The 27466-nt window shown below is 40.4% G+C and overlaps 3 protein-coding genes across 8 annotated transcripts; 2 read left to right on the top strand and 1 right to left on the bottom strand.

Annotated features, from left to right (window-relative positions):
• Window positions 1–464: 464 nt before the first annotated feature.
• LOC103969821 (uncharacterized) lies at window positions 465–7223 on the top strand. The gene is made up of 10 exons (XM_018820018.2): window positions 465–1024; window positions 1158–1295; window positions 2339–2527; window positions 5289–5426; window positions 5523–5644; window positions 5730–5862; window positions 5946–6075; window positions 6165–6244; window positions 6334–6465; window positions 6654–7223. The coding sequence occupies exons 1-10, from the start codon at window positions 554–556 to the stop codon at window positions 6918–6920; spliced, it is 1800 nt and encodes a 599-aa protein (XP_018675563.2). The 5' UTR covers window positions 465–553; the 3' UTR covers window positions 6921–7223.
• A 1964-nt stretch (window positions 7224–9187) lies between these two features.
• LOC103968717 (transcription factor BEE 3) lies at window positions 9188–15368 on the bottom strand. 6 transcript variants are annotated; one of them, XM_065129410.1, is made up of 9 exons: window positions 15159–15368; window positions 13321–13449; window positions 11328–12470; window positions 10834–11244; window positions 10606–10725; window positions 10422–10487; window positions 10257–10325; window positions 10091–10174; window positions 9188–9555 (listed from the first exon to the last, which is right to left on the bottom strand). In XM_065129410.1, exons 3-9 carry the CDS (start codon window positions 11382–11384, stop codon window positions 9445–9447), a joined length of 918 nt encoding a protein of 305 aa, XP_064985482.1. In that variant the 5' UTR covers window positions 11385–12470; window positions 13321–13449; window positions 15159–15368; the 3' UTR covers window positions 9188–9444. The 6 variants fall into 6 exon arrangements, with proteins under 6 accessions (XP_064985482.1, XP_064985484.1, XP_064985483.1 ...); XM_065129412.1 differs by lacking the exon at window positions 13321–13449 and adding an exon at window positions 12704–12876; XM_065129411.1 differs by lacking the exon at window positions 13321–13449 and having other exon boundaries at window positions 11328–12145; window positions 12306–12470.
• Window positions 15369–19798: 4430 nt separating this feature from the next.
• Window positions 19799–21230, top strand: LOC135625962 (transcription factor MYB62-like). The gene is made up of 3 exons (XM_065131125.1): window positions 19799–20130; window positions 20260–20389; window positions 20467–21230. The coding sequence occupies exons 1-3, from the start codon at window positions 19986–19988 to the stop codon at window positions 21128–21130; spliced, it is 939 nt and encodes a 312-aa protein (XP_064987197.1). The 5' UTR covers window positions 19799–19985; the 3' UTR covers window positions 21131–21230.
• Window positions 21231–27466: the final 6236 nt, after the last annotated feature.

Raw genomic sequence — 27466 nt, 5'->3', positions numbered from 1 at the left:
TAAAAAGGCGAAGGTAAAGAAAGAAGAAGTCAATAAGAAGAAAAAGAAGATGACACCGGAGGTGAAGTAGGAAGAGAAGCAATACATTGAAAAGAGAGCGGAAGTGGAGAGACGATGATAATTAAAAAAAATAAAAAAAATAAACTAAGGCTGAATTAAATCAAATTGAATAGTTAAATTTTAATTAAAATATTTTGATCCGATTTATTTAAAAAAGTTAATTAAAAAGTAAGTTAAATATAATTAAAACTAAAAATCATCAATATTATTCAAGATGTTTTTTATAATACCTAAAAATTCATTAGAAAAAAATTAAATATAAGGTCACTTAAAAACTCATTAGCGCTTTTATCGGTAAATTATCCAATAAAAAAAGATAATTACGCGATTTATTTTCCCCTCCCTTCCCTAAATACTAACCTGGAAATTAGAACACCCGTTCACGGCCTAAGTGGCAGCACCCCCTCCTCCCCTCCCTCTCTCTCTCTCTCTCTGCTATTTATTGTTGAGCGAACTCGCCTCGAATTCCTCCCCCACATTTTGACACGACGCCATGAAAGACACCATCGATTCATCCTCCCTCGACGGCGCGGTCACCACCGCTGACCCCAGCCCCAACCACGGCTGGCAGAAGGTCACCTACGCCAAGCGCCAGCGCAGGCCCCAGCCGCCCGCCGATCCTGATCGTAACCTCCCCGACGGGCTCCCCCACCCCAACGATCGATCCCACGTCTTCGACTCCCTCGAGGAGAAGGCCCGCGAGCGGCGGCGCGCCATCGAGTCCGCCGCTGCGGCGGCGGCTGCCGCTGAGGCTGGTGGTGACAGATCCAGGCTCGCCCCGGCCGCGTCGGATGATGAGGACGACGATAGCGGGCCGGAGGACGTTCGCGGGGCCCAGGAGAACGGAGGGGAGGCACCGAAGAAAGAGAAGCAGAAGAAACCAAAGAAGCCTAAGGTGACGGTCGCCGAGGCCGCCGCCAAGATCGATGCGGCCGATCTGGATGCATTTCTTGCCGAAATCTCGGTGAGAACCGGATCTGTTTTTATACATGAACATATAAAATCTCTTAATCTAATGTTAAGAAGATCGATTCAATTTACGAGTTATACAGGTTTCTGTTAAAAGTTCTTTATCTTCTAATCTTTTATCTTTTCAGGCTTTGTACGAATCCCAACAGGATATTCAACTCATGCGATTTGCGGATTTTTTCGCGCGATCCTTTGCCTCTGTCAGCGCATCACAGTTTCCATGGACTAAGATGTTCAAGGAATCCCCTGTTGCTAAGATCGCTGATGTAAGCTTGTTCTGCCTCGAATGTTCGGTCCTCAAATCTCTGCTACTATTCAAGACGATCATGTTGTCATTTCCTAATATCGTTTCGTAGTCTCTTCCTTTGTCAATAGAAAACTTTATGCTTGATTAGTCATCATCGAAATTGATTTGTAAATTAAAAACATGCGTTATGAATACTTAATTGGGAAAGCTATCATTTTGACCCATGATTATGTACCATATCTGTTATTGATCAGTACCAAATTTTCTTGCTTGATGTTAATTTGTTTCTACATTGATTGCAACCTTGTAGCTAATAACAAACAAATAGCTTCAAACATGTTTTTATCAACCAGGATCTCTGCTTGCTATTTACTATATGCACATGGAGATATTTCTTCAAAGCCAACTTTACTAGTTTTCATGCTTAGTGTTTCATAGTGTTGCAGTCCACTTTGTGTCCATAGCTTTTTAGATGCTTCACTAGTTGATTCTTCATTGTATCCAAGAATGTCATTTCTTAGTTAATAAGTCAAGCAGCAGGAAAATTTTCCACTTGCTTTGCCAGTAAAGGTTGCTTGTTTAAAGAGGAAATAGTATTAAATGCTATCATTTAATACTATTGGCCAGCATTGCTTGTATGTAATACACAAATTTCCATGTAATTCAAATAACAATATATAATTGAAAGATGATCAATGCTAGGATCGAAAACATTTTTTTGTGAAACTGCTGTGTTTTTTTTTTTAGTTGTGAATTCTTGTGATGATATAAGTTTTCTGGCAGTTTGACACCGACGAGCAGTTTTCCCATCTCCAGTTTTGAAGAGCTGACCCTGTCTAAATCATGACTTTTTGTACATGATATCCTGCGGTGATGTCATACATTTTAAGAATGCTAATTCTAGTTATAAGATGCACCATATTACTTGCGTCGCTTTATGCCATTTGTCTCTATGGATATGAGTTTTTTAAGTTTTTTCTTATATATCTCTTGTTGTGTTTCTTGTGCATATTTCTTAGCATACCATTACAAATCTAATTCATGTTCATTAATCTGGAACAGATTCCCTTGTGCCATATATCTGAATCTGTTTGCAAGACTTCGGTTGGCTGGATCGCATTGAAATCTCCTGAAGCTTTGGGAAATTTTGTTTTATGGTGCCTGGATGGCATCCTTGCTGAACTGGGAAGTCAACAGTCAGCTGCCAAGGGTTCCAAGAAATCTGTTCAACACACTCCATCAAATAGTCAAGTAATATTCTACTAGATTTTCCTATCCTTCACCCCGATTGTGGAATATATGCTAGTAAAATTTTAGAGGAATATGATTGCTTGCGAAATAGCACTCATCAGACTGAAAATTGCACCTGTTTTTTCAGATGGTTATTTTATTCCAACCCATGCACAAGAGCCCCTCCAAATTTACCAGATATTCCATCTTTTCTAATGCATATCACTTTAATCTTTTCCAATATCCTTTAAGCCCTTCTTTTGTTATACATATTCTGCAAGGAAAAGTATGTATGCCAATCATGTTTGATCACTAACCTCTTGAAAATTTTATCTAAAGCATATATATTGCAGCTTTTGTAGTTTTGTCTAGTTTAACGAGGAATCATTTCTGATCAATGAGCTTATAAGGAAAAATAAAGACATTAAGAAAAGGCATTTTAGATTATTTTATTAATTAAGTTTCCAGCTCTTGAGCATCCTTTTATGTATTCATCTTTGCATGAAACAGAGTCTGATGCAACTTGAACTCCTACTTCTACCTAAGGAATTGTATGCAAAGAAATGAGATTCTTCCATGGAAATTTTCAATAGATAATTAAATATTGATTAGTACCTGAGATCAGAGAAAGCAAGAACTATATAGCGGCAATCAGAAGAAGTTCTATATTGGCAATTCTGGTTGTATAATCAACCATGAAAATATTTACATACCTCATCCAAACATCCTGTGACCAATTAATGGGTTGAAACTTTTTAATGATACGAAAGTAAGATAAAAGAAAGGTGTTACGCCAAATCCACCACTCATCTATGATTAGCTTATGAAGGGGTACTTACTGTAACACTCTTCATTTCATACCTTCTGAATATAAGAGGCATATTTTGTAATTTGGTTTGTAGTGTTGTTCTTTGACCTAGTAAATTAATGTTTCATAGTTGATCACATACTTCATATGGCAAATAACACTAAGATATATACAAAATAAGAAAAAAAAAAAGAAGAAAGAGATCTATGGGGCTATTGACATGTAATCTGTAACTTCATATGGCATATACATTGGTAATTAATCTAATGTGGCTATTCATGTATGAAGCCATTGGCCACTAATTGCCATGGAGGATGTAACACAGGCCTTAAAGTATGGTCATTCCTCATTCACCCTACGCCAATCAATTTGTGTTTCATAGCTGGCTGCAGGCTACAAATGCTGAGTAGCACCAAGGTATAAACAAAAGAAGGAAAAAGAAAGAAAAAGAAAAATGAATCTTCAGAGCTATAGCATCGAGGGCTAGACATGCAATCTAATAAATTTACAATGGTGTACGTTGATTATATAACCTAGTAGGCTAGTACAGGCTATAATGCAACCACTAGCCAATAATAATTATCAAGAATGTTATAAAGGCCTAGCATGGCCATTTTATCATTCCTTTCTGTTTTCTTATTCTATTTCATATATTTTTAAAGTTGTTTTTTCTTTTGTTGTTGTGGTTTCTACTATTTTCTTTACATATTTTCTCTTCTTTCTGGATTCCATGTTTCTTGGCCACTTGTCTAGATTCCTGATGAGGCCAGCAAAAAAAAAAAAAAACATCTGTGATATCCTTAAGAAGCATCACTAAATTTCATGTTATTTCAAAATGTGTCTTTTTTTATTTCAGGTAATTAAGATTTTTTAATATATAAAGGAGTGAAAAAACAAACTGGTGTAATTATGATCAGTAGGTTTTGGATTCAGGACAACCAAAAACAAAACAATAATAACCTACTCTCACCAGTCTTTTGGTAAGCATTCAATCATCATGTTACAGGAGAAGTTTTGCGTGATGGCTAACATGTATGCATTGATGACCACGATCTGAAGAATATTTAGAGATTAACATGTGCACTCATATGCGTACGTGCATGTGCACCTGTGCGTGTTCGTGTGCATCTCTGCATGTGTTTATGCCTATGTGCGCTTGTGTGCATTTCTATGTATGTTTGCACATGTATGCATGACCGTGTGTGCTTACATTGGTGTTGTGTGTGTATGTTTATGCTTATGTTTGTGGTTCGTGGCGATAATAGTGGGGGGTAACTACTGTTTCGAGTGCTTCCACTATACCTTGTTTGTCTTGGGCTATGCCATAAATGTGTGAGAGAGAGGCAGGTGGTGGGAAGACATGGAAGAGTCTCAAGGCATAAGACAATGAAGCGAGCAATTGTTCGATAGGGCTAACACTGAGACTAAGAGACGGCATGGAATAGTGACAGAAATAAGGAACACAAAGATGTAGTTGTTCCATGCTTTTTCTCAATCTTGCTTTCCTTCTAGATTGATCCATCTCCTCTTCTCTCTTTCTATGTGTTTTTCTCCCAATATTAGCTTACATTCTTGTTGATTCCTGCTGTTCCTTAATCCTTGTATGACCCTTCTCCTTGATGACTTAGCAGACAACCATGTTTTCAACATGCTTTAGGAAAATTTAAGTCTGCGCCATATATCTTTTCTAGTTTTGGTCTTCATCACAGTAACAACAGCAAGTTCATTATAGGAATGTTTTTTTAAATTGCAATAGCAAATCGCATCCGAAACTTCCACATATAAATGCAGGTTTTATATGTTTAATTTGCAATTACATTCAAGCAATTTTCTTGAATTCATGAATTTTATGCAGCAAATTGATATTATATGTTTATGTCAAATGTCTTGCAAGTGCCTTTGAGAGAAGTCCTCTTATAGATAGCAAGTTGGAGTTTTCACTAATATTATTGCATGTGATTATACCAACTACAGGTTGCAATATTTGTTGTTCTGGCAATGACCTTAAGACGGAAGCCTGACACACTTGTAAACCTTTTGCCCAAATTAAGGGACAACCCTCGATATCAAGGACAAGAGAAACTCCCAGTTCTTGTTTGGGTTATTGCTCAGGTGATTTGTAAAACGTCCAAATTGAATGTTCGACTCAAGGTTGCAAGGCTACAATGTAATATTGTTGTTAAATTGAGAAGATTTCTATTTTGATAGGCTTCGCAGGGTGATCCAGTTGTCGGAATGTACTCATGGGCACATTACCTATTTCCTGTAGTTTGTGGAAAATTGCAGGCGAACCCACAATCTCGGGACCTGGTTTTGCAATTGGTTGAGAGGTTTGCTCTAATGTTAAGTTGACCTAATAATAAGTGTGTTGTTTTGGTGTTTGATTCAAAATTTAGTTTTGCATTTTGTTTGTAGAATTCTTGCAGGGCCGAAAGCTCGAGCTATTTTATTAAATGGTGCTGTCAGAAAGGGGGAACGCCTAGTGCCACCTACTGCACTTGATTTGCTTATGCAAATGACTTTTCCTGCTCCTGCGGCACTGGTCAAGGTCTGTTTGTTTCTGTATGAGATGCTGCCTATCATCCAGTTTAAAGTTTAAGACTAGCATTCCTGAATTGTGGGATTTTGCAGGCCACAGAGAGATTTAAAGCAGTGTATCCTACTCTAAAGGAGCTGGCTCTCGCAGGTTCTCCTGGGACGAAAACTACGAAACAAGCATCACAGCAGCTTTTGCCTGCTGCTGTTGTTGCAATTCAAAGAAGTATAGCTGAAATCGTTGGCATTGTACATATGTTCTAGATTGATGCTCCAATTTTTATGGCTTTATTGGTAACTGCCACCTATTTGCAGACATTCCAGAGCTAACAAAAGAAGCGGCAGATATATTCATCTGGTGTTTGACTCAAAATGCTGAGTGTTACAGGCAGTGGGTGAGTTGTTCTTGTAGAGATTTAAATTTCTCATTCTTCTCCTTTTTCAAAGAAACCATTCTGACTGCTTTAACTGGTTGATTGTGAAGGAAAAACTTCACCTAGAGAATGTTGATGCAAGTACTGTTGTTCTCCATAAACTCTCGAGCGAATGGAAAAGTTGCGCATCCAAAATCTCTCCCGAAGCTCTTAGAGTAACACTTAAGAATTTGAGGGCTAAAGTAAGTAATCACTTCCAATAATTTTGTTTCTGGATGTTGTATCAGTTGCTTGACACATGCTCTTTGGTTTGAATAATTGGTACTTAATATCGGAACCACGGAATTGGTTGTTAATTTCAATTATATTAGTATGTGTGTGGATCAGAGTCTGAAATATTTGGTGCCCTTTTGTACTTCCTGTTATGCAGAATGAGGAAGCCCTGTCTCAGGATATGAATGCCAGCAAACTAACATCAATCAAGGATGCAGATAAATGCTGCAAGGCAATCCTTGGGAAGTTAGCACATCATTCTGGCTACATGAAGGGTGGTGTTTTTGTGCTTGTGCTTGCGGTTGGAATCTATTTTGCCCTCTTCCCAAGTTTTGAGTCTTTTGACTGGGAGAAACTTCGTGTGGTGTTTAGTTCTCTTCAATCCTCTGTGAAGAACTTCATTCAACCTCATATTGGTAACTAAAGAGAGAGAACAAGAAAGCACGAGAAGGTTACATCCTATAACATTGGTTTTCATCTTGGAAGGAGATACCTAGAAATGACCATCACAACATCCTCAGGTCTCTAGGAAAGGGAACTTATTTCTTAATTAGTTTTGAGATATAGGTCGATCGAAATGGTTTTATTCAGACTAAAATTCTCGTGTATCTTCTTCTTCATAGCAAAGCGGATCTTGTTTAATAGGTTTCCTGTTGTTGCTCAGTAACCTTAATTGTGGATTGAATTGGATTCACAACTTAAGCTCATGATTTCTGATTGCCGTTAACCGTTTAGCTTTATGATTATTTTCCTGTGGTGGGTTTGTTGCTGTTGAATCTTTGACAATGGTACTACTTGCGTGATCAGTAGCTATAGCTATATATATATTTACTTGGAATTTACCCACACACATACACATATTGTGAATGGTTTCTCCAAGGTTGAGATTATATTAATGTGTTCATTGAAACGGCGGGGCTGCTGTTGCTACAGAACTTAGAACTATGTTTCAATTCCAGTACTAACACACAGATACAGAGCGTTGGGGGCTCTATTCATTACAACATCATAGAGCTCATCCCCATTCTCTTGGAACCTAAACTTCACCCCAAGGCTCTCCATGTTGTGCTCATATTATCGATACACCAAGTTTTAGATTGAAAATAATCTGCAGTGCATGTTTAGATTAAATCTTAATATATGCATGTCAAACATGTTGATGACTTTTAAGAATTCGAGTCCCAATCCAACTGATCAATAATACAATATCTAAAAGCTTAAGTTGTTATGTTGCAAAATACAAAATATATCTATCATTCAGCTCTTTCGATTCCTGACAGATACAAAAACAAAAGGTTGCCTGCCGAAGGCTCAGCAATTTAGCAACAGCCTGCCTTTTTCATGCAGCATGCACGGCTTGGCTTGTTCATCAACCACCAACTCATCTTCGTCTCTTCTACGCCCAACAGATTGGGTATTGAGATTGAACAAGGAAGGCAAAAGCCGAAAGCAAGAAATAAAGAGCTTCTTTGAACTCTTCCATGCCCATTCTTCACAATCTTTACGTATTACACGCCAATTATTATTGAGTAGGACCAGTCGATGCTTCCCACCACATGGAGGTCATGAGGACTCCTCCGACACAGGTCAAAAAGGAGCTCCTTCCTACGTTCCGCTTCCTCCGATCTCGCCCATAACATTTCCGGCGAGTTCCATTTCCAATGACTCCATGCATCATCGAGAGCACTGCATCTGCCGCCACGTTCCACCGTGCACTGGAGCTGCCTAGCCATCGACAGCCTCTTTGTCGCTTCTCCGGCCCGCAGAAAGGATAACGTCCATCGACGAAGCTTCCTCGTCGGCGATCATTCGCCATCCGAGTTGTTCCTTTCACGGGCGCTGTGGCATTTATTTCTCTGGCGTTAGCTAATCCATCCTTGTTCGAGCCGTCAAGATGTCTCATTTGGTACGGCTGCAAGATTGCCAAGCGAGGAGTCATCATCATCCTCCATGGGGGCGCACTTCTTCGGGACAAGGCAAAGGAAGCTTGGTCTGCAGCCAAGCGACCTGAGAAGTTCATCGCAACATGGGAATGCTTCTCGATCAATTATGTCGAGGAAAATGTGATCATTACTGATCACGTGAGTGTTGGCCAAACTCTCTCGCTACGTGTGCATGGTAACCAGTGATGACACGTACGTAGGTTTCGACTTGAGGCTCTCATGATTGGGATGTCTTTCATTGCAAGCACGGCGGTGGGTGCCATGCAAAAGGAACGCCGTGCATTCCCCTTTGGGGGCACTGTAGATGGAAATTGATTGTTCTGCCGATGCGATTTGGAAGTTCTCGGATGTGGATGACCACGTCCGTCATGTCCACATAATAAAATGTACTCTCGGATTCTTAATGTCTCCTTCCGTTTACGTTAATAAGAAATCTATGTTGACAAGCATATTTTGTCCCGTTAACTGTATCCTTAATTGGTGTCTTTTGGAGGTTCATGGACAATAATAATATCCAACCTAAAAATGGACAATTTCTTACACGTCTCTATAGTATATAGACTTTCCACAAGCCAAAATTTCTCTCTACCCTCGTTTAGCATCTGCTCGTAAGATTGCGATCTCAAACGATCCAACAAAGATTACGAAGAAGGAAAACAATTAGTCGAAGAAAATAGTAGTGTCACCATCTGACACGGCACGTACAACATAGCTCTTTGCAGATACGAGTTACGCCTGCCACATCAGATATAATTTAAATAAATCATGCTAAAAAACGTGGACTTATTTCTTGCCATTCAGTTGAGATAGAGAGCAACATCAAGTACTGAGTCAAAGTGGACAGATGCAAACACAAAAAGAAGTAAAGCTTATATATATATATATATATATGTATATGTGCATGGGAAAATACATGTGTGCCATGCACGAGTAGATATAATCAGAGATGGCAGTCGAAGCAAAAAGAGAGAGAGAGAGGGAGAGAGAGAGATGCGAAAGGACAAACTAGAGAGGAAAGCCGGTGGTACAACCCCCATACTCCTCTCGCACCGGTCTTACAGCTGCCTCATCTGTCTCCTGCCCATCACCTGCCTGCAGATATATGAGAAACAAGGACTAGTGTCCCTTCAGGCATTAACTCCACAAGTAGGGGTGTATATATGAACAATGTCAGGTACACAAATCAACTTCATTACGACTATGTTTTACAGTGCATTAATGTGCGGCAGAGTACAACACAAGAAGAAGCCAGTGGCTGGCATCCATCAGAGAAGGATGAACTCTTCTTAAAGCACATAATTAGGTTGACTCCGAGTGTTTAACATTACCTAGCTAAATTATATTAACTCCAAACTCTGGCCCATTGGAGGATGTTAAGTTCACTATAGTCGTTAGAAGTGGCACGATCAATCAATTCATTTCTTAGCATGCTCAGTCATTGGTATCACAGCAACTGCAGAGGTGTGGTTAATATCATTGGTATCATCACATCATCTGTATCGGTATCACTTTGGCATAACCTTTCATAAAATTGTTGTTGTGATGTGTGTGGGTGTGAGAGAGCATAAGAACAAGGGAGTGGTCCTCGCTCTTCTGCCTCTCTCCCCAATGGAACCGCACATGGACTATATATTCACACGGCAAGGATCACCTGTGGTGTGGAGAGAGTCTCCATGCCCATGTCGAAGCAGCAGTCGTAGAAGGAGCTTGCAGCCGAAAGTTTCAGCGAAAGGAACTGTATCAAGACAAAACAGCAGGTGCTGAAGAAAGCAAAACAGAGTGACAAGAAAACCCCTCGGATCATGAACAAGTCTTACCTCCACTTGGTTCTGCAGTGATTGTACATAGTTAATTATCTCGTCGAGCATTCCGGCCATGCCCATGGCCTGTAATCACCATGGCCTCTCTTTAGAATATTCACAAAGTAATTATTGAATTGCGCGTAACAAAAGCCGACAAGCTTCCTTGTGGGCTATATTTACCTTGTAGCAGCCGGGAACCAGGCCTTGTAAACAGCGCATTCTTTCATTAATCCTCTCTCTTCTCACCTGAAGCCATTAACGAATCATGTAATAAACAAACAGGTAAAAAAATCATCAAACTGATGAATGCTATTAGTCGATCGACATTAGTTTCTTTGTCGGTGATGGGAGTTTCCGCGCTCACCCTCTCGGCTAGGCTGTGGCTGTCAGTGGCTTGGCCTCTTCTTGCCCTCACATGAACCACCTCTTTGAGCTTCTCCGCTTTCCTCGAATTGCCTCTCGCTCTCTTCCCACCCCCTGAGCGCTGGTAGGTAATATCCAAGAAGAAGGAACGACAGAAAGAAAACGTTGCTTGCACCTCCAAAGAATATAAGATTATAGACAATCGAACAATAAGCATAGGACAGCGTACGTTACTACTATTCTTCTTGATCTCGAGCACTCGCAAGCCGGACTCCGAAAGAGCTGCCGAAGCGTGTTCGCTGTTAGAAACAGGCGCCTCCATGCCCTTCCTTCTCCTGTCTCCCTGACTCTGCTCAGGCACAGACGCCTCCATGCCCTTCCTTTTCCTGTCTCCCTGACTCTGCTCAGCTACAGACGCCTTGGACTGCGGCGGCGCCGCGGGTGTTTGGCATTCTGCCGGCAACAAACCAGACACGTGATCCGGAAAAGGCATGCCGAGGTCAGACTGGTGGGACAAGTAATCCTCGCTGAAAAATCCCACGACTCCGGAGTCTGGAATCTCCATGGCGGATCCATTTAGCTCTTCGAGTTGGCCCATCAGCTCCAAGCTCGGGTCCATTTCCACGCAGGAGAGGAAGGGCTTCAGGCAACTCAAGCTCTCGACAGTCTCTCCCATCACAATAAAATAAAATGATGAAACGGAGGAGGGGAAGAAAGGTGTACATGAACGAGCCGGTGCCCTCCTCTCAGAATATATCCATGACTGGTTGAAGGATACATGCTGAAACACCCCACAATGGTTAGATTTAAGTAATTAGGAGGGGATTGATTGGTAGGCCTTGGCAGACTGATGATGACACTGTTCCTGTCAGGTAGGGAAGCAGGAGCAGGTACTTGCTATCCTCAAATCCTGTGGCCTCCTTTCTTGGATGCATGGTCATGGTGAACAGCTGTGGTCTAATTCTTTCCTGCCTAAGGTCAAGTCATCATCCGGTCCGGTTTAAGCTGCAGCCTTAAAGGAGCATGGTGAACCCAACGGAAGACCTGCGATATTCCAACGGTGAGGGGAAGACAGGGTTGATGGGCAGAAGCAGGCATGGAGGCGTGAGTGCTCGTCTCTCTCTCGGGCACGATGGCCCTCCGATGAGATGAAGCGAAGCCTGTGAACCTCTACTTCACATAAATTAGGCAGCCATGGACAAGTGGCATCCATGGACTGGAACTTCTGGGGGAGGTGTAGGATGGCCAGAAAGCACAAAGCCAAGATAAGTAAGGAGATGGCAACTCGGTCGGGGAGGTCATAAAACCTGTGAATTGAAGTTCTCCAACCTATCATTTAAGCCTCGTGGATTCATATTTCACATCTCCATCTTTAAGTTGGCTAGCTAGGGAACGTTTTTTACTGAACCAACTTTGAGCATGCCTTACCCTATATTATCCACCTCCACTTCCAGGAAATATTACCCCCCTCAGTCATTGCAATGAAATTGAAGTTACGGTTTAATGGCTCACAATGGACTGTCTGGTCAAATCAAGATGGCCTGTCGATTTTGATGTTGGCAATGCAAAAGGAATTAGATTAGCAGAAAGCTATGACGCAACATAGAAAATTACCAACTCTCATCATCATGTGACCATCAGAAAATAATAATAATATCTAGAAGAGGAATGAGAGTCGGCGGAGGAGGGACTGTAACATACCTTTGAGTACTTTTGTGGAGGAGGAGGAGGATGCCCTTTTAAATAAATGGTTCTCTTGATATGTCACCTTCAACACTTGCAACAAGTACCCGAGAAAATGCCGCCTAGTCATCCATCATCTCACATTTCCTCTTCGGCAAAATGCCATCCAAAGCAGTGAAGAATCTACATTTTATTTGAGGCAAGATAGATAATAAAGGAGAAGCTTTGCAACTTTACTATCACAATCTTTCTACAGTATTATTAATTACTGAATTTAATACTAATGCAAATAATTCTTATCTCTATGACACTTAGATTAAGACAGTCGTTCTCGATCAACTAGCTCTATCACAGTTTTATTTCAGTGCATCTGTCTGCACTTTGAAGGCGGTCACCTACCAGAACTGCCTACGTACCAGAGATCATGAAATTTGCATCATAAGCCTGGATGCAGTGCCTCTGACGGTAAACTTCTCTCATGAGTTTACCAAAACTATTCTCAGTGAATAACAGTTGTATTCCATAGTAAGGATTGTATGCATCCAATGTCTAAATACAGCACTTCTCTCATATCACAAGCATGCAACACCTAAAGTTCATGAGAAAAAAAAATGTAAGCAAGCCTTAATTTCAAACGTATTTGAGTTAAAATAACACGCATCATCAACTGGTTTGACAAATGAGCAAAGAGATGGCCAAGGCATATAATAAAAGCAAACCTATGAGTATCTAAAACTGAAACTCGACCACAAAATATATGCTTTAAAAAAGCTTGCAAAGTACAGATACCAAACAAGCTAAAAATTAATTTCAGACTTCTCATATAGATGCCTTGTTTTAGATACTAAACCTAAGTTTAGAAAAGAAGCTACCTCAAAAACCAGCTCATTAAATTTGACGTGATTAATTGAGTTACACCAAACAGAAGAAAGATTTTTCACAAGTAATGATGTTGAAAGGCACTGACAAAAATAAAAAATAAAAAAAGGGAACAAGCCAAGTGTAATCACATGGAGGAGAATGGAAAGCTTACGTAAAACCACATCAAACTGACATTATAGAGTAAAATCCACAGTTTCAAACTTGACATAAGTCATCTAGACTTTACGAAGAAGAAGTCCGTGATTGAGAGTCCCTTTGAGATACTGCAACACTCGTTTTACTGCAAACCAATGTATAATGGGTGGTCAATGCATGAATTGTTATAATTTGTTGATGACAAACGAGATATCCGAACGTGTAAAAGATAAGTACTATAAGGAGCCAAATACTTGTCGATATTGTGTAGGATTCGTAGTAGGACTGTCATCATATAATTTGAGTGATTAAATAGTAAAGAGTGGAGTGACAATGGAAATATGTCCTACCAAAGAATATGTGGTAAAAAACATATGGTTTTGTATTTTTTTTTTTTTGCTCTAGACTGACATCTAAGCATCCAAAGAGAGGATTATCATTGCTGTATGATTTTATCAGAGCCATAAATACCTTAGCTTCCAATCCCCTAATCTCTCTGAATCAACCTTGCAGTAATTATCTGTAAATGCAAAGTATCTGTGAAGTGACCACACAGCAATTCCATTACATGCACTATATGCCTGAATAAAATACATCAAAATGCCTTGTCACCAGGACTTTCCGGTGTGATGACTAAGAAGCAAGAAATGACCTCCTACTTTCTGTTGATAGCAATGGCATAAATAATAATGAAAAAAAAAGCTCCACTATGTCTTGCTTTGTTCTTTATGTCTCAATGTGGAACTATACAACCGAGGTATGAGCTTTTTATCTACATCTGACACCTATCAGTCGTCAACTCCATAGAAAAGTCCCATGACCAACATTTCCATCAGTTGGTTAGGCTGAATTGGTAGTAGCCTAACCAAGATGCAAGAGTGAACCAATGGAAAAACAATTTAGACACGGCAGCCTAACACCAATTTAATAAGTATGAATGAATATAAATCACAAAGAAAGACCTAATTCAGCAGCCAAAAGGTGATTCCTTCAGAATTCTTTCAATGTTTCAACATTGTAGATTTTCCAGTCTGCCATAATACTTATGAAATCTGCTGAAGGTAAACATAAAGTTGTGTTCGGAACTGTAAGTATTTGTACTCAAAGGATATCAAACAGTTCATATGAACACTCTACAGTAGTCAAAACAGTAGCCTGAGTGACTCACTTGAATCTTAATAATTTAACACCTATAGTTATATTCCTAGCTATCCATATTAGAACACAAACTATACTAGTCTACCTTCCTGTATCGTTCAAGGTTAAAATATTTATTTACACAGCACCAAAATTTTAACTGATTCATGGGTTTAAGAAGGAAAAAACGAAGAATAATGTTGGTTCGTCTAGCCTAACAAGATAACAACAGGAATTCCAACTAATTAATATCAGAGTAATCTGTTCAAAACTTCAGATTTTACCGACTATAGCAATGCCAAGTTACCTCAACTCCCTGGTTATGGATATATTTGCGGGTTCTAAATACTATTTTGATTTCAGCCGGTCGATGCCTTTGATCCTTAATTTCATGCTACATCACAAAATCCAGTTCATTATTTCAGCCCCCATTCAGAAAACAGCATATCTTCAAAGTTCAGACACATGCTCGACATCACATCATGGCAAACGTGCCACTTCTCCCGGTTAAGAAACAAGTTCCGATCTTATCACCAATCATAATTATCACTCAACATCGTCAATCTACCAACCAATCCCAATCCCCCGCCTCCCATCAAGAAAGCAAATTACAACTCGCAGTTCGACAGCAGCCATTGCCATCATATCTCTAACCGAGTATTTTCAAGACTCGTCCACGACGAAGAAAGAAATGAACGGGGAGGGAATGGAGGTCACCTGAACGAAGACCCGTAACCCTAGCTAGAGAAAGAAAGGGAACCGACGCTCCGCCCAGCGCCACGCCGCCCAGTGGATCCCATGGACGAGCACCGTCAGCGGAAGATCCATCTTTCGCCCGCTTCCACGGCTGACGGGCCAATGGCCGTTTCTCGGAAGAACACCACCGCCACAGGCCGAAGGCGGTGAGAAGCCGACTCAAGAGACGGAATTGCCCTTTTGCTTCAAAGCGCACGAGAACAGGGTGCGCAACATTTTCAAGGTGATCACGTGGTGCGCGCGTGACGTGCCCTAATTGGATTTGGGCCTAATGGGCCATAAAAGATCCCTTGGAGCCTATAATGTGCCCAATTAGTGTTATTAGAGTAGATATCAATCAATAATGACTACTGGTGTTCATATAGTGACTATGGTGGGATCAAAAAATCCTCTTAAATTTTCTCATCATCATAATTGTTAAAATGCATTAAAGTTGATTAAATTTGTATGTCTTTATATTATAATAAATGATAGTCAAATCACTGAGATTAGCTGTGTGACTGGTGAGTCCTTCCTTGCATGATAAGAAACAGAGAAAGTAGCAGCACTGTGGTCTTAGTTGATGACCTCACAATTGGATATATTGAAGACTTTGGCAAGTTAAATAGCATCGGTTTCACAGTTTGGTCGCTCCGTGGACTAAGAAACAGTGCTCGGTGGCCTTTGAAATGATTAGAAAATTGCAATCTCTTTCAGTCTTACTTCATGGAATGGTCAAAAGAAGAGCTTCAGAAAGAAACCATCGGTTCAAACTACTGTCTAATGTCCACTAAAACATCACGTTGGCTTTTCCAAGGCTGCTACTACCGGACATGGCCAAACAGATCAACAAGTGATGTGATCTTACAGTGCAAAGTCTCTGAGTTGGCCTCCAAATCTTCTACCTCGAGGCTGCTACGCGTCGTCGTATGCAAGCTCAAGTTCATTGGGCATGCAGCTAAACTCATGCTCCAACGTCATCTGAATGCGGATAAGAGTTGAGACTTCGTATTGACATCTGACACGGGGCATGTCAACGAAAGGCAACTCAAGACTCATACACGGATCAGTTGTGGTGCTATCTCGAAGCAAACTGCATCCTTGGGGCGATCGTTGTTCTTACCAAAGCATAGTCCAGGAACTGAGCTGTCTCGAGGTTGCTCAAAGACGGGCCAAAACCGTGTACCGTCAAGTGGTAACATGGTCTGAGAACTTGCTCTAAGGATGTGGCTTGGAACAAACATCAACATCTCATGGAACTGTTGACTGCTGACTGCTTTGAATTCAAAAGGGACTTGTCAAACACCTCCGGCCAGTTGCTCTTCTTATCGTGGGCGGTGGTCGCACTCACCAGCTGGGTGGTGTGAATCGCTGAAACAAATGTGAAAGAGAGAAGAATTGTATCGTTCCACCTATGATTACCTATGGCAATGGTGCTAGCTTAGGCATATTGGCAGAAAGGAGTTATTCTTTTTTGTGCTATCGAGCTGAGCTCCCTTTTCTCTCGTTCGTTCTTCTAGATTTGATATGTTCAAAAAGAACACATCCATTATTGAAGCTTGAGCATAAACTAGTGGCGTTAAAGGTAATGCTCTTTACATTCCCCAAGTAATCCACAATCGTCTTTGTGTTGTAGCATCCGAGACAGATCAGCAACCACACACGATTTGTCGCAAGATAGCAGCATCAAGAACAGATAACTGGACATCTGTTGTAACGTGCTTGTTCGACCGATGAAACTGCGCCATCATCATTCCCACCGTCACAGATAATATCGTCATCATGGCCGTCCCTGTCACCGTATAGGTTTAGACGAAGCTGAACGTAGGCTTCGACTACAACACGCACTCAGCGAGAAGAAGGAATAAAAACGAGCCAAGGCGGAGGAAAAAGGTGGAACTGATGACATCGATTACTTCCCATCGTTTGAAGTCTCAGGGCGATGGATGGCGTCCTCCGCCCTCGGATTTACCGGACCGGGGAAGGGGAAGCTGAGTCGGAGACATGCCAAGTGCTGTCACCACCTAACTCAAATGCAGGTGCGAGGTAGGAGTTGATGCAGTTGGTCATTAGCAAACAAAGACTTCCCATTCTCGAGCCAACCTAGTGATGGTCCCCAAGAACCATATGATTGGCATGTCAGAACAACATGATCTCTCTCTCTCTCTCTCTCTCTCTCTCTTCTTTTTCTTTTATTAATATTTTATTGAAAGCACCTGCAAGTTGTAGTAAGTTGAGGTGAGAGCAGCAGTCATACATGTCGACAGAGACTCGCTTAACTATTGCTAATGATAAGTCTTTTAAAACTTCAAGAGATAATGTCCCAATTGCATAAGAAATTATAATATAAGAAGAAGTTTCCTAAAGAAAAAAATTGATAATTAGGATCCAATTTTTTTTTTATTATAAATATCTCATATATTTCTAAATTATGATGAAAAAAACATGAGAAATATTTTTGGTGTTTCTGAATTTCTAAAATTATAAATTATTATAAATTTGATGTAAGAGATATATAAGAAAATTTGTACTGAGTAGAAATAACTCAAATATCTTATAATTAATTTATATATATATATAATTATAAATATAAACCATTCTCTTTGATTCTGGATTGTTCTTCTCTTCCTTCCTAACCGGAACAGACAACCCGAGACATGATGTTATCTCCACAAGGGATCAAATTGCGCTGGCTTGACAGTACTTTGTCCTCCTATCTAAGTTCTTTTGAGGAAATAATGTGTGAATCCACTGAGGATGAACAGTAATCGAGTATAGTCCAATGGCCGCTGCTTATTGTAGAATCTTTCTATTTGACAAGCACAATGATGGAGGAAGAAGGACGGGTGATGGCAGCAAACAGGAAGCAGCAATGCTTCCTTGTACTTTGGTCGAGGAACACCGCAGAAATCTTCCTTCCAAGGAAATATTTTGGCCCAAAGAAAAAGAAAAAAATACTGTGGGATTATGCCCCATATTAAATCGTGCAAAGCATGATCCTTCTTCTCTTTGAGGTGCTTCCCAGAAAACGAACAGGAGAGCCTGTCTGGTTATCTACCATGATTGGTTTCCCGCTTGTCCTTTTCTTCTTTGTCCCATCGCAGTTTTGATCTCTAGTCTTGAGTGGCTTTGCAGTGGGGTCTCACGATTAACCTACTCCATGAACACTGCAGGTTGCAGGTGGCTTTGTCAAGGTCATCTAAGCATAGCCTTCTTCAAAGTAAGCAATCTAAATCGATGCTTTACTGAAACGCCAAGCAGGTGGCTGTCTGGATTTTAACTGCATCACTAGAAAAAGATGTTAATATATCTGCCTCCCGATCACCATACTCCATGACTCTGAATGGACAAACTGGAACGGCATCCTCACTTCAAAGGACATGGAGGACTCGAGCATTGATGGTGCCAGTGGCATCGAGGACGGAACAATCTCACAGAAGTGGTAGAGAAATATTAACATTGATGGTTCCATGTGATTCTCATCTACAGACTGTAGAAGATGTTGAGAGAACATATTGCGTATAAGTTAGATGGTAGACTAGTAGGTGAAGCCTAAGAGAAGGTTAAAGCCTACATCACATTTCCCCACTTGGCCTGATGCGGGGATTGGATTAGTTCTACACCTAGGAGCTATATATCTTTTTTCCGCTAGGTTATCATCTTTTCCATCGAATGATGATGAACTTGTGAGCACATATATCATGGTTAACAGGCCCTGGCAATAACAATGGCTTTGTGGTCCAAGGAAAGCTACACAATCATAGAAAAGTGCTGTCTTTTAGGCGGAGGGAGTGAAGTGCTTCTAGTGCCAATTAAGTAATGCTGGTACTTTGCTTTGCATGTCGAACTTACGGGTGAGGCTATAGGCGATGATCGCTCGCCGGGTCGAATCTTTCTGAACTTTGAATGATCGAGCAGCTCCTGCAAGGAGCAGTCAGAGAAGTCGTTGGCTTGGCACAACCTAAAGAAATGTGTATGACATGATTAACACCCTGAAATTTACAGGTAATATCAGCATCATATATGGGAAGCTTGGCGTCATGGAGGGTGACATGGTTCCTGCTCATGGAAGATGAAAATGAAATAAGTTGGCTTGAGCTGAGACACAGATAAAGATTCGATGGTACGCATATCTGGCACTTGCAAATTTCATATCTCATTCGTGAGATGTTTATTCACAATTCCCAGAGGAAAAGGGCAAGATAGAAAGGATGTTCAAATGCTGAGGACATGATAAAGTGTCCTGTCTCTGAAACGGGGAAAACTTGCTCCTCTTTTGTTGGACGAGGGAGACATATTTCAAATGTGAAGCTCAAAAGGATGAGAGAAGAAATGTTACCAAAGATTCTAGCGGCTGAGATTGAGCAAATGAGATGAAGCCCCATTCTCTCTCTCTCTCTCACACACACACACACACACACACTCACACTCTAATAACGCCAAGGTCACCAGTATTTACCTACCACTGTATGGTCAGTCAAACACGTTTCCTGCAGGGCCAGAATCTGAAAACAGCTTCAAAAGCCACCAAAGGAGCTCAGCTCGATGTCTTTTTTCTCCACTATAAACCCCAAAGTCTATGACTAAGAGTAGATCGCATCCAAAAAATCCTTTGTATCTGCCACAAGTCATAAAGAGAAAGAGGATCCAGTAAGTTTCACCTTTGGGGTACTTCTTCTTCTACTACTGACCTGTCCCATTATTTGTAGCTTTCCTTCTTCTTGCATGGCCTATATAACACGGAAACTTAGCCCTCTTCTCCAAGCCTCCCTATAGGAAAGCATTCTTTAGGAGGGGAGGGAGCAAAGCATGTCTGAGACAAGGGGATCATCCGGCAAATATGGGGACATGGAGCTAAGGAGAGGGCCATGGACTCTGGAGGAGGACACACTCCTCATCCACTACATTGCTTGTCACGGCGAAGGCCGGTGGAATCTCCTCGCTAGGTGTTCAGGTAGTCAGGCATCTATCTATCCTGTTAGCTAGCTAATGACTTCATCAAAGGCCACTCTTGCTTCCTCTTCTTTCTTTGGTTTTTTTTTTTTTAGATTTAGGGCTACATATCCTTTTTGCTGATTCGTAGGCTTGAAGAGAACCGGCAAGAGTTGTCGACTGAGATGGTTGAATTACCTGAAACCCGACATAAAGCGAGGCAACCTTACGCCTGAAGAGCAACTCATGATTCTTGAACTCCACTCCAAGTGGGGAAACAGGTAACATATATACAAATAAGCTGTTTCTGCGATTAAGGTCTCTCTTGATGCATCGAAACGTCAACTTTCGTGTGTAGGTGGTCTAGAATCGCACAACATCTACCCGGTAGAACGGACAACGAGATAAAGAACTACTGGCGGACTCGAGTGCAGAAGCAGGCGAGACAGCTCAAGGTCGACGCCAACAGCGCCATGTTCCGAGACGCCGTGCGTTGCTATTGGATGCCGAGGTTGCTTGAGAAGATGGGCTCTTCCCACAGCATGCAATCTCTTGGTGCCTACACCACCACGACCGACCAGGCTCCGCAAGGTCCTCGCCATGAGCTCGTCAACCCAAGCATGCAACATCACCAGTTCGGAAGTCTCACCTCCTACGAGCCACCGGCAGTAGCGGAGAATCGCAGCCCCAGCAGCTCTTCCTGCTCCACCGTCCTCCCTCGGCTCCCGGTTACCGTGTCCGAGTTCCCATCAACAGCACCCGACGAGCTGGATGGCGTCGCATTCGATCCACTCTCTAGTGGCCTCTCCATGAACAATGCCTACGACCTAGGCACCTGGGACCTAGCCCCGGTGTCGGCACCAGCGCTTGGCTATTCGGCGTCGCCCGATTACACTGTAGCTAACAGCGACTGCAGCAACACCATTGTCGATGGCTTGTGGAGCTTCGACGAGTTATGTGACATGTTAAAAAGCTACATCAGTGGCGCAGATCCTAAGGTTCCTTTCGGTGATAACTCTTAGGGGTTAAAAAGCATGTAGCACCTCGAAGTGAACTGTATACTCTGTTCCTGCTTCTTACACTTGAAGCCAGCTAGTCCTCCTTCTCCGTGTGATCGATCCATTTCGGTAAAGGTCGTCATCATCTTCTTGACTAGGGTTTTCATGTATGAGTTGTGGGAAAGGTCCACGTACCGCTGACAGTGCCTAGGATGTACAGAGAACCAGAGGCCCAGCGAGATCAAGTTCCATGGAGCAAACGCCAAGGAGTGTTGTCGCTACATCATTGGATGGCTTCACGAGCATGACAGAACCGGAGACCGGCGAACAGCGAGGAGTGATGGTCCGGAAGAAAGGATGATGCGGCCTTTGCGATGAGAACATCACATCAAACCGATGGATCTCATCCTGTCACTTCACCACATCTATCCCAGACAGCTGTCCTCTATTCGATTCCTCAGCCCGAGCGATCGATAGCCACGTGCATATACTATCCATGCTCGATAATCCAAAGCAATTTTCTCATGTGCAAATCCTCCGCGAAGAACTTTCGATCGTAATCCAATATTATACGATGGATTGCGATGGAAGGGATGCTTGCTTTGTGGATCTTTTTTCTTCTTTAGCTCTTTTACACGTAACTCGTTTCGGTAAATATTCTTTGGAAGCTTCCCAACCTGCATGACATGTACAATAAACTAGTGAGATTGGAGAATAAAGATTGGATAAGGACTTCCACGTACTCATCATGTTATGGAGATCTACAACATGAGATTTGGTGGATCCCTAGACAACATTAACTGTGAGCAACAATGTTGCAGCTCGGAGCACCACACTGCAATTAACCCGAGGTCACTTTCCATGCTAATTTCGTATCGATTTCGAGTCGTCATCCCTGGATTCATTTGGACTTTGTCCAAACACGAAGACTATTATTTCTACCGAGAATTTATAGCAAAGAACATCGTCTCTCATGGATTTCCAATGCTCGTCCCCATTGCATTCTCAGCCAAAATTGCCGATTTCACTTGGAAATGAGGTATATATCCTTGCAGAAGGTCGTACACGACATCGAGATTCCCGTCCACCTTAATTTTTGAGAAGCCATAGTTGTAATAGGGGCGATTCGAGATCACAAATCAAGTCGGTCTTTCATATGAGATCTTTACGAAAATGGCATCAAGAAAAGCTGAATCTGATAAAGATAAGGCACGATTTTTCCATTCGAAGGAATGAGTGGTAAACAGGAGATGCGGTGCTCGAAAGCAATCTCCACAACAAGCATATTTTTGTGTGGGAAAGAAGTGTGGCCGACTGCTTCTCCAACATATATAGGTAGGCGATTTGTGGTCGTGAAGCATCCACAAGCTCGCTAGTTGAACCAAACCTAGTTTTCTCTTGGCAAGAAAGCTTACAGAAAGCCACCCCTCGGATGGACAGATTGAAGGAGGTCTGGTTTTGCCGAGAGAGTAGGTAGGAGAAGAGGATCCGTCGCATCTCATCACCAGAAAAGATTAGCTTGAAGTCTCAAGTCATGTCACGGTCCATGAGTCGAGGGGGTTTAGTATGTTAAGATTTCATCGTTCATTGGTCATTGGTTTGAGGAGATCCTTTCCACGACAGTGGGGGTGGAAAAGTCTTAGGGGTTCCTTGTGGAACTTCATGCAACTTGCAAATATGTCTTCTCATCAATTCTGCATCACTTTTGTTTAGGGCTCTGTATGAAATGACCCTTCACTTGTCAGCGTACAAAGCTAAGCTCAAAACCATTGATCTTAAACAAAACCCACTTGCATAGTTAAATGCTGTGCTAAAGCTTGGTTTTATTCAAGTCTCATATGTGTAGTGCTTCCTCATATTCGTTTCTTTTTCTCAAAGAATTCGATCTGATACTGCTCAATCTTTTTGTCTGCATCTGTCTTCCATCGAGGGAAGTCTTTACGCTACATAATCACATCACTTGGGAATATTGTTGGAAGTTTAACCTAAATTCACGGCATGAATGTGACATGAATGCTATTCTTGACACTTGCAGATATTTCTTAATATCAGCATCAAGCAACTGAAATAGAACAGTGGCAAGTATTTATTATCTCGAACAAGAAATCTGGCTCTTCTTTGGACAGTCACATCCCGAAGAGGTTTCACAAAGGTGCTTTGGAGAGATGAGAGAGAGAGAGAGAGATTGGGCAGCATCAAAGCCACCGCCGAGTGCATGCATGTGCGAGTCTCCAATCACATCGAGCTTTCCTTGTCAGATAGACCCGTGAAGGGACTGAACTCCCGGGATGGGCCATATCATTTAGAGATCATGTGTTTCCACTCACAGCCATATAACTTCACCTAGATTTCACCCCCTCCCACTGCTGCAGCGGCAACAGCTGCCATGGGAGATCCATCTCCAACAGTCCCGAGGACGCACAGGTTATCAGAACCCCTGGAGGATTGTTCCTTTTGTCCTGTGGCCATTAAACCCCAGCACTGCACCAAATCCTGTACAGTAGAACAGCCTTACCTAAATCTCCAAGGAAGACATGCGTATCTATGGCAACAACAGCTGGATTGCCTTGAGCTTCAGTGCCTCTACTCTTCACTCCCATGAAAGCGTAGGATTCAGAAGGATACACATACACCACCACTGTGTTTTCGGAGTCCCACTCCGATTACCTCCACTCGGTTAGCAACAGTGGGTTAGATCCTGTGCTGTGTAACTTGCGGCTAGCATTAAAGCTGTGGTTTGCCATCTTCTCGGTTGGCCAACCGAGAGCAAGTGGCAAACACTTCGATGTCAACATTTAATATCGATCTTATTGGATTATACTCTAAGAAATTAATACCATCGTAGTCCATCCATTGTTAGATAGTCTATCTCATAATATTAATGGGCTTCTTATCCTCACATGGGTGGTCTCCGAAGCCTTCTGATTCTATAAATATCTCATTTAGCTTTAGGTTTCATCAAGGAAGGTAAGAAAATACCTTAAATATTCTCGTATTTTTCCCACGAAAAACACAAAAGGGAACTTATAGTTTGATGTCCCATGATCGAAAACTTTACCTTCTGTGATTTAAGCATCAGACAGATTCTTATCGAGCTCGAGCTCTTTTCGATTTTATACAGATTGCTTTAGGTTGACTTCCTAAGCATCTTAATTTTGACTAATACACTACATTAGCCGGATGATAAAGAAAGGTGAATTATCAATTGATTGTCTATGATCATTTATGGATTAATTTTTTTAACGCTTAGAAACTGTGAAAAAGAAGAAGAGGTTTCCAAAAAAAAGTCAACGCTTAACGTCATACATAGTTCGGAGACGACGAAAACAGGAAAAGGAAAATTAGAGATGGACACAGATAGTTTAATAGCGTGTTGAGTGAATCCTACCGGTCCAAGTTGAGATTACATCTCTCGTGATATGATCAGGTGAATGGTCCTCGATCTGAACGATCATTGTCGTGTAGTTCGTAGGCTTTCTTGTCATATTTAATGGCCAAAGAAAATTGTGTTGGTGATGAAATGGTAGTTTCTGCGAGATCAATTTCGATTGACAGTACAAAGGGCATTGGTGATGGGAGTTTTCCGGAGGCACTGTCGAATGGTAAGCACTGACAAGGTTGTATTTCCATTTGGTGGAACGAATTGTTCCAAAATTTTGGTCTCATGTTTAGTGCAGATTTATTTTGTCGGATCCATAGGTTGTATAGGTTTTGTATCATGTTTTAAAATCCAAATCCACTATTATTGTTGTCGTCGTCGTTATCGTTGTATTATGATTATTATTATTATTACAGAAAAAATTTATTGATTAAACTGTATTTATTCTATAGAGAACAAATCTATTGATTAAACTCAAACTAATGAACTTAAATATTATAAAATCTATCTAATTAAGTTAACTAACGAACTCAAATCAATAGAAAAAAATTAAACTGTATCGCGTAATGTTAGCGTAGACCGAATTGATCCACCTAAGTCATAGATTGTATATGCCTGTGCTAAGTAGTAGGTTGGGCTAAGGTACAACGGGTTAGATGGATGAGTAACAATGTGTTCAACGCCAATCACATAACTAAGTGAGCATAACTTCATAGGTTAGGCTCAACTTTACCTGTAAGTTAGGTTAAACCTTACCACTGAACTAGATCATGCTTGGCTCACAAGTTAAGTCATAGTTAGCCGCATGGGTTGAGTCATGCTTGATCATACGGGATAAGTCATGCTTCACCACATGAGCTAGATCATGCTTAACCACATGAGATGAGTCATGCTTCACTATATGGGTTGCACCATATATAATTATATGAGTTAGGTCATCCTTGATCACATACGATCGGGTCATGCATAACCACGTGAACTAAATTATATCTGACCATATGTGTTGAGTCATATCTAACCATATGAGTTGGACCATACTTGATTATATGATTTAGAATTATACTTAATCACATTGACTAATCTAACAAATTAACTTAATTTATGTTAGAATATAATTTAATCATTCTCATTAAATTATATTTTAAATATATTTTTTTTTAATTTTTTTAAAATTATTATAACATAATAGTTATTCTCAAAATTTATTCTATCGTGAACTAACTAATTCAGATTTATAATTTTAATTTTAAATTAATTAAATTATAAAATTCACACATAATTACTTGAAATATAAATGTGTTTAATTAAATGAATTGAAACTATTATTAACATAAGTACTCATTCTAAGATCATAATTCAATGACCATTATTTACTAATCATAAATTTTTAAAATTAAAATATTATTAAACATCATACAAAATATAATAATTTAATATAAAAATTAAAAAAAAAGAGAAAAAAAAAAGAGGATCCTATATGAGTATATGAGTACATCTAGTTCTCTCCTAAGTCTTCCTACCGTGGAAAATGATAAAGGGAAATCTAGAAAATGAGCTATCCAAAGATAAAAAAATAATTTATTTTATTTTTTATTTTTTACTTTCACACATATATAGAATTATAATATTTATTTTTTTTATGATTCACACATAAAATAAAATTAAGCTATTTATTTTTCAAAAATCACATCACTCATTAAGAAATAAATTAATAAATAATTTAATTGATTGATTAAATTCATAACTTATTCACATGATAAAAAAAATTAGTTTTATTTATTTTCTTAACCATACTATACAAATAAAAAATAATTTTTATTAAAAAAATATTTTTAATTATTCACATCACTCATGGTAATTTGATTTCTGTTAATGGAGAAAAAAAAAATATTGGTGATTACACCTAACCGATCGGTTTTGAGCCGAAGCTCCACATAAAAAGTAAAAAGTAAAAAACAAATACATGAAAATATTATCCAAATTAAAGATATTTTAAAAACATTTTTTGGTACCATTCATTGTTATCTATGAGGTCAATATCCACGAATCAACTTCCCCAAAAACAATTTTAGTTAGATCAAAATTGCAATCTTCTCATCCTAAGTCAACCGGGTAGAATCCTCCTTTGATACTTCAATTATAATTTTAACGGAAACAAACTAGAAAAAGAAAAGGCAAATAAAGACGGGAGATACTAAAATTAAATATATTTTATATGGGAAAACCAATCGAATGGGGGCCAAAAGCATGTATTCCTTCCCGTGTGGGTGTTCTCTATCGACTGACTTGGACCCACCAATATCAACAATATCCGGAGATAATTACCTTATTTGTCCACCTTACATCTCAATCCATCTCCGAGCATGTAACGCGTGCTCCTCACACGCAACCAAACACATGCCAAATGCAGATGATCCCAAAATGAACTCAGCCGAGACAAACCCCCTAAAGAGACTTACTTGACCAATTTTAGTCACGAAAATGATATATCTTTGCTTTATTATCGATAGGAAAAAGTTTGGCTAAGTGTCATCAATAGGGATTTATAGATAGAGAGATCCCATTGATTTGCTTAGGACGTTAAAGGATACACGTCAGTAAATCGTCCTCGTTAATGCCTCCACCGTATACGGTAAGAGGGGCATTGGCTAACGTATATTTAAACCACTCGTTGTTCACGCATAAAAATCAAGCGTTAGACAAAAATAATTAGACAAAAAATTTATATTTTTTCATTCATATTGCTCATACTATTTATTATCTTCCTTCTTTTTCATTTTTTGCTGACTTAAGTATTAGATGGGTTAAGTTGAGATGCTCCCGACGCAGACTGATTGTGTAATACCTCAGGCACCATTTGGAGATGCGACCAAGAGGCAACTCAATAGTTATGAGAATCCAATCCCCGTACATGGCTTCACCATACCAAGGCCATGCTGCCCCCAGCGATGGTACTCCAAAGTCCGGCATCGAGATAAATC

Source organism: Musa acuminata, chromosome BXJ2-10, assembly GCF_036884655.1.
Source record: "Musa acuminata AAA Group cultivar baxijiao chromosome BXJ2-10, Cavendish_Baxijiao_AAA, whole genome shotgun sequence".
NCBI classification, from domain to species: domain Eukaryota; kingdom Viridiplantae; phylum Streptophyta; class Magnoliopsida; order Zingiberales; family Musaceae; genus Musa; species Musa acuminata.
Note: the sequence above shows the minus strand (reverse complement) of the source record. Positions and strands in the feature narration are given on the sequence as shown.